We start from the raw sequence: 12,691 nt of genomic DNA on the forward strand, positions 1-12,691 counted from the left end.
TTGTGTTTGACCAATACGGTTTGATGTTGTTGGTTGATTCGTCTTCGGTGCTGACGTTGCCACCATATATTTTGTCTTGCCTTCATTGATGTGCAGCCCAAGATCTCGCGCCGCCTGCTCGATCTGGATGAAGGTAGTTTGTACGTCTCGGGTGGTTCTTCCCATGATGTCGATATCGTCAGCATAGGCCAGTAGTTGGGTGGACTTGAAGAGGATCGTACCTCTTGCATTCACCTCAGCATCACGGATCACTTTCTCGAGGGCCAGGTTAAAGAGGACGCATGATAGCGCATCCCCTTGTCGTAGACCGTTGTTGATGTCAAATGGTCTTGAGAGTGATCCTGCTGCTTATGGATTATGGATTATGCATCCAATGAATCCCTTTTGGTGAAAGTGCCCAGATCTTATCTATCCATCGCAGTCCTACAGCACGAGAGCAATCTGCAGGTCTTCTGGTATCCCTGGACATGGTGCTTCCATGTTAACTTGTATGATGATGGACTCCCAAATATTTGACTGTTTATATCAGCTAGATTTCCGCCCCTGCTATGGTGGGTAGCGTGTACGTTTCTAATGAACACAACTAGTCCAGTCTTCCTACCGTTCACCGCGAGTCCATTATTAATGCACCAACTGTAGATTACATACAATGTTGCAATCAGGCGGTCACATAGACGGCTCCATCAACAGCTCTACTACCCTGCAACCTTTAACGTTACTAGGCGATCCGACCATCAAACCTTTATTATTACACTGTGCTCGCTAACTTGCCGATAACTATTACGGCTAGATCGTCCGCAAATGCTTGTGTGAAGACCTTTGTGCCCTCCAGGAGTCATAGCAAGGTGTCCATTACCAGGAGCCATGATATAGGAAAGAGGACTCCTAAGATACTCTGCCTCAATAGACTTCTGTCCGAGCAATATGTAGATCTTTCGCTACTCTAGTATGTGAACGATCCAACTGACTAATAGCCGATTGATTCCATGCTGTCTTGCCGCGTTACAAACCGCCACGAATGAGGCATAATTTAAGGCGCCTTCGAAGTCCATAAATGCGTCTAAGGCGTATTCTTTATCAGGCATTTCCTTCCCAATGTTTACCGTTAGCTCATGGAGTGCTGTCCCCGTGTATTTCCCTTTCCGGTAGGCCTGCTGCTTACAGTGAAGTGGCGCTAGTTTGGCAATAAATATTACTTTCACATCACCCCAGCTGGTTGTAATATAAGCGTGTGCTAGGCTAACGAGATATATATTCCGAATGTGTAGACCCAGGCTATCCATTCCCTCTATTACTAGAGCAGAAATAGCGTCATTCGGACTTGCAGACTAGTATCTATGGAAAGAGTTAAATGCCCATTTCACTCGTTCTAGTGAAACTGCTTTGCATACCAGAGTCCATTCTTCCGGTTGACGGCTGTATGTGTCTGTCGGCCGCGAGATTAGACTTTGGATGCTGCCTGGGAAGTTCACTTCAGGCAAACGATTTGCCGTTTCCTTATCGTTTTCTCTATACCTCCCACTCTGTAAACTTAGATAACCGAACTGCTGGTTGCGTTCTTTGACAAGGTTCCACTTTAGCTTTGAGGTTACCTCAAGAGAGTTAGTCTCTTCGCAAAAACTTTTCCATGGCGATCGTTTGACCTTGTTGTTTTCCTCTATTTTGCCAAATCCGAGTTCCACTGTAGTGTTTTACTCTTCTTTGGCATGATGAATAGACAGCCCTCTTCGAAAGCTTTTCTCATGGTGGTTGTGGTCATCTGGGTTGTTTTCAAAATTCCAGGGCTCCCAGGGTCGTAACTTGGGCACTCAGTTCTGTTTTACGTTGCCCAATCTGTCTTACGTGGAGTCCGAAATCCATGCCCATTACGAAATCAATGCGCCTGTGATCCTAGAGCATGCTATCAATTGATACTCTCCGCTCTCCGACAAGAGCCGAAATGTCAGGAGATGCCACCATGATGTCTTGCCTGACCACCTTGATGAAAGTGGTTTCATTACCCAAATTCAGGATCTGCAATTCGGTTCCTACCAGATACTGCAGTTGTTTCTATCCTCTCGCGTTAATGTTAGAAATTCCCCAGCATATATGGTGGGCCTTAATATCACATCCTGCTATTATGCCCATGCCTTTACTTCTGGCGTATTGGTTAGCTCTGATGAATGTTCCGCTGGGAACCTAGTTTACTCACAAGGGAAATAAGCAGAGCACCATAGAATCTCCTTATCTCCCTGTTGGCTTTTTATTTGCTCGTTAGGTCGTTAATCAAGATAGCTTGGAGGTTTTTTGAAACCACCATGCAGGAGCGGCGTCTATCACTTCTGTTGGTATGCAACAGGTCAGCATGTCGAAAGTTTAAGCCCCTAATTTTCCCACCAATAACCCATGGCTCTTGTATGAGGTATATACATTTGTTGTAGCTATTGATCCGACGACTGATAAGCGCAGTCGCCCTTTACAATGCTACGAATTTATCTGAGAGATATGGCACTTCATCTACAATTCGTTTCCTTCGATGGTTTTAGGAGCCGACACTTGTAATGTGACGGTCCCAAGCCCGTAGTAGAGCCGGTAGCCCGTTTGTTGTCGAGCCTTCTTAATATCTGGTTCAGAAATGCCGATAGTGAGGAAAGTTCCGGGCTATCGGCTTTTCTCTCTGATTGGCTAGCTAGTAGCACCCAGATGGAGGTATTGAGGTTATTATGGACTCCAAGTTATTCCAGGACCTTAGTACCATTACGATCCTTTTCTGGAAATCAGAGAAGGCACTTTTTAAACGATGGTAGCTCGGAAGCCCTTTTCAGGGTCGGTCGCGCATCCTCCCACACATAGTTGAAGGGGGAGCAGTACTGTCTAAGCAATTCGTTGATGCTTTCATCGGAAAAGTTTATCCATAACATTTTACAGTATATACCTACTTAGCGTAGTGTAATCCCTTGCAAGGATGCAGTCTTTACAACCCGGGGGTTATGTTTTGCCCGAAGGCGGTTTGCCCGAAGATGGTTTGCCCGGAGGGGGTTTGCCCGAAGGCGGCATTATTTTGCCCGAAGACTGATTTTAAATGATGATATCCGAAAAGGAGTTAGCGTGAATATTGGGCTAAACAGCCCCGCGAGGTAATACCAGAACAGTGGTTACGCGGGGAAAATGTGGAAAATTATGAGAGGTTTTATTGAGTTGAAGTGCACGTCCCCGATTGCGTATGAATATTTCGGTACACAATTGTTCCATTTATACATAGCTCGTTGTGTTAATACGGTGAATGTACCCGGTATTCAATCCGATGTGATATCGACATTTTATCTCTTAGAGAGTGGTAATTTGACGTGGAAGAGCCAACTTTGATCTTCTATAACTTTGCAAAATTTTAAAAATCTGGGATGAACTTAAGATTGTTCGCAGTAAATTGTCAAAATATAATAACATATTATTAACTTTATTTTTGCTGATAGCGCAAATATTTTGAGGCCTAGATACTATGAGCATGGACCACCACGATTTTTTAAAAATTTTTCGGTTGAATAGTTTCTGAGGTCCGCAAAGCAAATGACCATTTTCGGACACCCTCACTCCTCCCATTTGCATCCAATATCAACACTAATATTTGCTTAGAAAACATGGCTATATTCGGTGAAAAAACATTTTGCACTCCTGGCTTGCTTGTATGAGGACCCCCCTTAAGCTCACCGTGGAACAATATGCATGTGGGGGCGTTCACAGTTCCAATCTTTCCACTAAATTTCATGACAATAGTGCGTGTGGCAGACAGACATACGATTTTAATAAATTTTGGTTTTCCACAAAACTTCAAAAAGCGCATTTCTGCTTTTCATTGAAACCAGACTGACTTTATAAATAAAAGTTGGATAATTTTGAAACAGATAAGTATAAACGAACTACCCAAGGCAACTCTCGTGGCACTCCAACTGGCAGCAGCATAATTTATGCAGATCCCATTTCAAATGTTAATGCCAAACATTTGACCGACTCACATAAATCAAGCTCGTCTGTGAACTTTTCATCCATGCAAATTCCAAAATCCATGCATTGATTTCTGAACTCGACTTATTATGCAAATTGGTAATGCATTTATCCTGCATGTGGATAGCTGAGTGCAAACAAAACCCTCCATTATGCACTCCCAAATTGATTCCTCATTTTACGTGCATATACGACTACACATGTTAATGTACGTTTTCTGTTTGACTTTCCAGGGACATATTTTCTTCTCTACGATTTCATCGATTATTTCGACAAGGATGTTGCCACGTCCCTGCAGCGAGAGAAATTTCTGGAAATTATGAATACAATTTTTAATAAAGCATCGGAACCGGAACGTGAAGCGATTATATTCCAGGTAAATTAAATAAAATTTATTCAGTTGAATTGTTTTCACTTCAATGAACGATTTCGATTCAGCTCTTTTTCCGCGGTGATTTCCGAATTTTGTTAATTAGCACAAACAAGTGTTAATTGGAAAGCGATTTTCATCAATTTACATTTGCTAACTGTTTGGATTCTGTCCCCACTGAATTAATTTACGTTTCTTTTTTCAGTATACGGGCTGGGAAAGTGGGAACGATGGATTCCAAAATCAATACCAGGTCGGGCAAGCGGTTGGTGATCATTTCTTCATATGCCCAACAAACGAATATTCACAAGGATTAGCAGAGCAGGGAGCAAATATCTACTATTACTACTTTACACATGTAAGTTCTCATTTATTTATTTATTATCAAATCTTGTGGCATACCTCACGCGATTTCACGGTAACATTAAATCGTTTCCTGTTAGCCTGTTTAGTGGAGTCACTGAAAGAAAGTACAGGCATTTCTGGGATTTTCTCGGTTATACTAAAAAATCTACTAACCCACTCACAAAACAGCGACGGACCTGAATTCGAAGTGCACCTTTAAGGTTGTCCTATAGACCGCACTTAATGTATGTGTGTTACAAGAAATATTTAGCGACCTCCCAATTTGGATTACACACAAGAAGATCGAACTCAACACCCTGACTATGAGGAGCCTGTTGGCATACCGCGTCCCTCCTAGGTTCGGCATCATCACTGTGGGTACCTCACCTCAGGAATGATGTGCATTCTGCTTGAAACTGAGCTCAATATTAAGATCAGTTTCAAGACTTTGATGCCAAGCTTGGAGTTGATGATATGATCACTAATTATAATTCTCCTCTATTTGTTTGGTAGTGAGGTCGGCTTTACCATATCCCGCTGTTACTGTTTCATTTGTATTTGGGTCGCTTTCCATCAACCTCAATGTTCAGGTTAATCTAAGCTAATGACTACTCTAAGAGTGTTTAAGAACACGTGGCCGAGGCACGGATTTTGGAGGCCTAACCTAATTCATGTTCCCCCCCGGAGAAATCTGTGAAAGATAGGCTCTCCACTTGAGTGGAAAACCTACACCCGGTGTCTACGACACGGTCAGCCAAAAAGGATAATACAGCAATACCCTTAATGAGAGGAACTGGAAATCTGGCTATGGCCGGTCGGTCGGTGGCACTGTTACCTAACTCTTCTAAAATACGGGAGAGGAAGGCTCGGCAGAAGGAAACTTCAGCCACAAAGGAGAAGTGAATACAGACTTGCCTGTCAGAGCCTTTTCCTCCGCCTGTACCCGGAAAAACGGAAGGAAGGAAGCGGTCTAACGCCGGTATGTGAAAACAGATCCATGCTGCCCGGACTCCGTGAACCTGGGAGGGCTTCTAGCCCACGACAACGGAAGGGCTAGGACTGTGAAAGAAGGCGCAGTTTCTGGGGAATGACATGGACGGTGCTACACCACCAAGTGTGGCGGTATCCACAGAAATCGGACGCAAGAAAGTGGAACTTTCGGGGAAAGGTGAGGACAAGCTGGTAACCCTGGTGAGATCCACACTGAACTCAGCAAATCTTTCAGTTAGCTGCGGTTTTCATATTAGATTGCACTTATGGCTACAAACATAATAGTTAGCCAAATCAACCTGCAGCATGCCAAAGCTTTTTCCTATCTACTGACGGCAAAGCTGGCAAAATTTCAGGTCAGTCCTTATATATTTCTGGTTCAAGAGCCATGGGTTCGTTTTAGCAGAATCTATGGTATTGAATTAGTCAAGGGAACCAGGATCTTCTTCGATGAAAGATCTTCGAGACCGAGGGCCTGCGTTCTGATGTCGAAATTGTTAGAGGCAATCATGCTGAGACAATTCTGTTCCCAGGACCTTGTTGCGGTCAACTTACAATACCAGGTTAATGATAAGAGGAGAAACGTTATAGTTGTCTCTGCCTACTTACCCTATGATTCTTTGTGCCCTCCGCCGACGCAAGAACGAAGGGATCTGGTAGTGTATGCAGAATCAAGTGGCCTTGAACTTTTAATAGGTTGTGATGCGAACACTCAGCATATTTGTTGAGGCAGTAGCAAATGCAATCCTAGAGGAGACAAGCTGCTTGATTTTATCACTTCAGATGGTTTGATGACCGCCAACGTAGCATTATTTAGAATTTAGTCTAGTGACGAACTGGAAGGTGAAAGGGAGACTTCCAGATTGTGCAGAGTCTTTAATAAGGATGAGTCGGCCAAGTTGGACGCTCTTAGAAAACCGGATGGTACTTTCACGAACTCCAGACTTTAATCTATACAGACTCTCTTGGAAGTACACCACCTGGGAGAAAGTGGGAAGAAGAGAATTGGCGGTTTCTGCAAACCCTTCAAGAGGAAGGTGTTGAAAGGGAAATTGGGACACTGCGAGAGCGGTTGTTAGCAATGAAAAAGCGAGAGCTGCTGTACTATCATTTGAACACTTCAAAGCTCCTGGTATGGATGGCATCTACCTAGCGATGCTAAAGGAGGGTATAGAGCATTTCGAACAACTTCTAAAAAACATTTTTCGAGGATATCTTGCTCTGGGCTACGTGCTATCCTCTTCAGAGCAGGTAAAGGTAGTCTTCATACCAAAGCCTGGGAAAGATGACTATTCAAATCCAAAGTACTTTAGGCAAATCAGCCTAACATCATCTTCGCTGAAATGTCTGGAGAGACTGGTTGAGCGTCACTTTCGCGAGAAGGCGCTAAAGTCGCACCCACACTGGACATTAAAGGGGCTTTTGACTGTGCGTCCTTCCAAAAGCTCTATAATGCCGCCAGAGAGCATGGTGTTGATGAAACTGCTAACGCAGAGACTGTCGTGTATTGCAGTGGGTGTTGATCGCTTCTGAACAACGGAAACGACGAAAGGCTACCCTCAAGGAGGTGTGCTATCGCCACTTCTGTGGATTATGCTGATCAACTCACTACTATGCGAACTGCAAAATCTGCCAATACACTTTGAAGCTTATGCGGATGACTAGGCTGTACTGGCTGTTGGTCGAGATCTCGGAACGGTGTGTAGAAATACACAACGTGCCGTTGATTTAATTGACAGTTGGTGTCTCAGACATGGACTTGAAGTAAAGCCAAATAAAACCACAATGGTATAATTTACTAAAAGGAGGAAACTTAATGGTCTTTCACTTCCAGAGATGAGGGGTACAACCCTTCAACTCTCCGAAGAAGTGAAATATCTGGGGGTTATTCTAGACAAGCAGCTTTTCTGGAACAAACATGTAGAGGTAAAGATGAAACGAGCTCTAACAGCTTATGGGCTGTTTAGGCGGCCCTTTGCCTCGACATGGGGACTTAGGCCTCAGGTCGTAATGTCGATATATGTTGCTATCATTAGTCCGATGTTCGCTTATGCATCCGTAGGGTGTTGGGTTAAGGTGAAAGAGAAGAGTTTTCGCTGTAAACTAGCCACACTGCAAAGAACTGTGTGTCATGAGCACGACATTCGGCGCAGCTCTAAATTCATTACTCAATTTGCAGCCCTTGGTTTATTCAGTTTATACAGAGCACTGCAATGAGAGCAGCTCATAGACTAATTCGATTAGATCTATGGGAAAACAATGGTCATGGGGGGCACAGAGCATAGGGAGAGTCATTGGGAGAACTGAATCTAGTTTTCGCAATGTCTTCTGATTCTCAGGTCCCCATACATCTGTTTGGTAGTAGAAATGATATTATCTTGAAACGGAGAGAAAACTGGGATGAAACAGAAGAATGCGTGTCGGGATACACGGACGTCTTCTACACCGATGGCTCAAAGACAGAAAATGGTTCTGTATCAGGAGTCTACATATCGAATAAAAACGAGAACTGGGCTTTTCCTTTTGGGCAACACACAACGGTCTTTCAGGCTGAAGTTTATGCAATCCTAAAGGCTGCAACCCGGATGATTGACAAGCGGTTGAAGGGCAGGCACATCGCAATCTGTAGCGATAGTCAAGTTGCATTGAGGGCGTTGAGTAGTACTTTGGTCACTTCAAAAGTCATTCAGGAATGTAGAAACCGATTGAATTCTATTTCTAGATTTAATATGGTGGATTTACTCTGGGTACCTGGTCATTGTGCTGTAGAGGGAAATTAAATCTCGGATGCCTTAGCAAAAGACACTTCAAATTTCCCCACGCCCCAACCAGAACCAGCAATTGGGGTGTCGGTAGCATTGGTTGATGCTGCTGTCAAAAACTGGGAACAAACTTCGCATAATGACAGGTGGCGAACCCTTAATGCTGCTAGATAGACCAAACTTTTCCTGTCAGAACCAAACAAACATACTGCAAAGTTTATCTTGTCGAAAAGCAGGAAGACTTGCAGAAGTATTGTGGGCATTTTGACTGGCCATAATTCATTAGCTGGGCATATATTCAGAATAGGAATTATCCAAGTTGATACGTATCCATCCTGTAATAAAGAAGCAGAATTCATGGAACATTTTCTATATGAGTGCCTCGCTTACGGATGCATCAGACATAACATTTTTGGTGCTGATATGGTCCAACTGCAGCGGATAGCATCACATCCACTAACGGAAATCCTGCGATACATAAACGAATTCGGGATATTCCGTTAGACGGGGGGAATCGAGTACAATGGACCACTAAGGTCTGAGTGCTCAGAGGCTTTACCTCTCCCCCATCTCAAACACACGCACACAAGCTTATGACTTCTCGTCAGCGCTGATTACAAGGTCATACCATCGTCAGTGTCTCCCATGAACTTGCCTACCCGTCTGCTGACAGCATTGATCCAAGATATTTGAAGTGCTCAGTTGTGTCCAGGTCTCTGTCAATGAAAGTGCCTGTTTTGTTAAGGCCGGTTGTCAAATACTCAATCATTACACTTTTGGATGGGTTGCCTGGGTTCCGGGACACAAGGGAAGCATAATTTACATAGATCAGTATGTGGAACGCTACAGGAACAACGAAGCGGCTCTGATTTATGTACCTCTGTTACTTTCAACTTTACCCTCCAGATTGCGGTAAATTTAACGCACGAGTTCCTCAGGCTCTGGATGTTGTCGTGTTCGATATCCTGGGTGGACTAGTGCCGGCTTTTTACAAGTTGGTACAGATCTCCCATGTCGTTCAAAAGATATTTGTATTTGGTTGCCCTGATACAGCTGTCGCTTTCTTTGTCTCACATTTGGTTTTCTTATTAATTTGCCAAATGTCTAGCGATTTATTTGCTAGGACTTTTATTTGGACGCAGACCTTTATTTGGACGTCGCCATTCAAAAGCCGAGTGTCCCCAATGATGAGTCGCTTGGTGCGAGGATGCTTAGTGAATTGATTGATTTTAAAACGACCTCATGACCACCAATCCGGATGTTAGCAATAATGTTTTTCCTTGCGATTATTAGTGAGGGTCGCCTTCGTATTTCCATCATCCATCTCCAGTTTATCCATTCGTAACCATGATTCAATGGTATAAATCGCTTCACTTTCATATATTTTATTTCACGTTCTTAGGATTTCGCGCTAACAACCATTGTTCTCGGCCATGTGAAGTACAAACACTTCATGGTACATGACGTTCCACAATAGGGACTCAATACAAAATCTGGAGAAACACCCGCTGTCACAATGTGGTCCTTTGGTCCGTCATCCATTTGGTAGCAAAAAAGCTTTCTAAAAAACCAAATCATGTATCCTGTGACGCTTAGTTTAGCCAAATTGGCTTAAACTAACCAAAGTTGATTAAATGAAAAGCATTTCTTACATCTCGTGTCATCGTGTCATCATCGTGTAGCATTTACCAATGAACATTGCTTTTCTAACCAGATTCACGACGATTGCTATTGCCACTGTAGAATGGGCTCAAAAAAATCCATATTGTCACTGTGATAGATTACCCACAAACTTGAGCAGGAGTACCCTCTTATATATCACCCTATCCAACATTTTCCCCACAGTGGCCTAAAACACCGTGAGGACGATATGAAGAATGCATGCCAGGTGTTCTTTGCGGCTGAAAATAGCTCTGCTCTTTCCCATGGACCAGAAATACTCTTTCCACCATGCATTCAAATGTGCTTGTGAACCACCCCTGCCTGGCCTCAACAGGTAATTTGGGGCCTTGTTCGGAAACCCGTCCAATTCTGGTCGCTGGTAACATTATGTATAGAGAAACCGTCTTGTTGGACCGTTGAATAAGGTTCACCCTCCTAATATAGAAACACGCTTTTGAGGTTAGTTCGAAAATTCCGGTATATCTCCTCCAGCTCCCGTTGTTGCGGCTTCCCTCTTGTCCTTTGGTATAATCTTCTTCCTAGCAGGCACGATGCAGTGCAAAGCTGTTGATGCATTGTAGCATCGCAGCCAAAGCTGTCCCGTAATTTCCGATAGACCAGCCAACAATCCTTGCTGTTTTATCACCAGTGCGTCTTCGCTTGTCGCCCGTGTCTTGTCAGGAAACTCCAACTTGCTCTGCGCGCATCCATTCGGGGTCACCAATGCAGAGTATTTAAGTGCGCTTACAATTTAACCAATTTCGTTAACTTCCTTTTCTAAAAATCAATTCAATCTCCAAAAACTTTCTCTTTAAAATCAATTCAATTTCTATTTAAAATTACTGCCACCGTGCTCGCTCGTGGCTATCGAAAGCCTAGGCGAGTCCCGCTTCTTCTCCAATCGACTCGGTTTCCGGGCATAGCCCGCGGTGGAGAGCTCTAGTGGTGGCATCTGTTGTGCGGTAGCTGCACTTCCGCACAGGAAATTAAAATTCAGGCTGCCACGCCACAAGATCATCAAGTTTACTGGACAGAGTTGTATAACTTTTCGCCCAATTCAGTATATGTGTGTGGAAGTACGTTATTATACCATATTTCGACAGATGAGAATAAAAAGAGATTTTCCATTGTGTCAAGTGGGAAATTGCCGGATTAAAAACCTGATTTGGCCTTTCCCTTAATATCGAAAACGTGCTAACATTAACTATAGAAATCATAGCTAATTATCGTAGAAAGAATATCTCTATCTGCCAACAAATGTTCGAACATTGTCCTAATGATCACCTCAATTTCCACTACACCACATATGTACGTTGTGCTGACATTTTTATGATATCATTATCGGACAAGTCCAATTTCATAAATAATTAATAGCCTCGACTCCAAACTTCAGCCCGTGTCTTACGCACTTAAACCATAATCGATTGAACAATGTTCGTATTACACTACAAAATCAACATTCGGGATATGGAAGCAATCAACAAAAACATGACTAGGAAGGCATTCTTCATCCTTCTTTCGTCCTCGGCATGGTGTGAGCAACCACATACATGATTAAACGAAATTACTAGTTGGCCCAGCTTGCGCCGACTGAAGCATGATTCAATACTGCCAGAAGTTCATTTCCTGACAGAATAAGTATGAAGCATGGTGAACAGATTTCAAACCCTTATTTGTCTGCCATGTAGAAGCATACATATGTAATGTCCTTGATTTTGTTTGCTCCGGTTTGGGGAAGAAGACTTCGAGCCTGTTTCAAGAGCGACATGGCATCTAATCGATAAAAGGAACGTCATAGTTGCAAAAACGGATCATCGCGATTTGTCAATATTTCCCCTATTTAATCATGCATAACCGCTTCCCTTGCGTCAGCTCCCTTTTCCGATATTTGGATGGAAGAAGGAGCAAACGCTATCGTGAAAGTTCCGTTATCAGATGAGCTGTCCCAGTGCGATAAATTTGTGTTAAGCCCAAGATTCATGGAGGCCCCAATAAAGGATGTTGATGGGATTTCGGCACTGGAAAAGTATCGATATTCCCGGAAAATGGATTTAGTTTGAATCTACGAGTGTCAAGAGGCTAGTCCTCATGTTCGGTTGGGAAATACACAATGGAAATCCGGGTGCAAATATCATTATCTATTTCTGTCGTTTCTTTCAATTAATTATTGATGCAAAGTGTCTGATGAATCCCACGTTGTCCAGCTCGCTTAATTTTGCGAGGGCTTATGTACTCCGATTCAATTGATTATTGATGCCAATTGACTAGTGAAGCCCACGGTGTCCTGCTCGTCTAATTCTGCACGGACTTTTTGAATGACTGGCATGTGCACTTATTCCCACCATCGATTCCTCAGTCGATACCATCCACGCACTTGAACCAGGATGCCAGATGGCTGCATTAGTACGTGGAAGCAATCTACACAGCATTCCGCTGTCTGTTCTACTTCCTTGGTTTTGAAGTGAAATGGAAGGAGCTGTGGTAGCGGCGAGTTCCAAGGTGAAGCTATTGATTTTTCGAAGCAACCCGGTGTAGCTTTACACGTTCCATTTACGGAGTTCCTACCAAGACCGCCGCCGTA

At 43.4% G+C, this 12,691-nt stretch overlaps 1 protein-coding gene across 1 annotated transcript in view; it reads left to right on the forward strand.

The window, feature by feature from the left end:
- The window catches only part of LOC119651295 (acetylcholinesterase), a 220,905-nt gene that overhangs the window by 132,811 nt on the left and 75,403 nt on the right, over positions 1–12,691 (forward strand). Inside the window, exons 6-7 of the mRNA XM_038054816.1 lie at positions 4,215–4,357; positions 4,557–4,709. Of these exons, the coding sequence (XP_037910744.1) occupies positions 4,215–4,357; positions 4,557–4,709 (296 nt within the window). The remainder of the gene's footprint in view (positions 1–4,214; positions 4,358–4,556; positions 4,710–12,691) is intronic.

The sequence above is a fragment of the Hermetia illucens genome, chromosome 3, assembly GCF_905115235.1.
Source record: "Hermetia illucens chromosome 3, iHerIll2.2.curated.20191125, whole genome shotgun sequence".
NCBI lineage: Eukaryota > Metazoa > Arthropoda > Insecta > Diptera > Stratiomyidae > Hermetia > Hermetia illucens.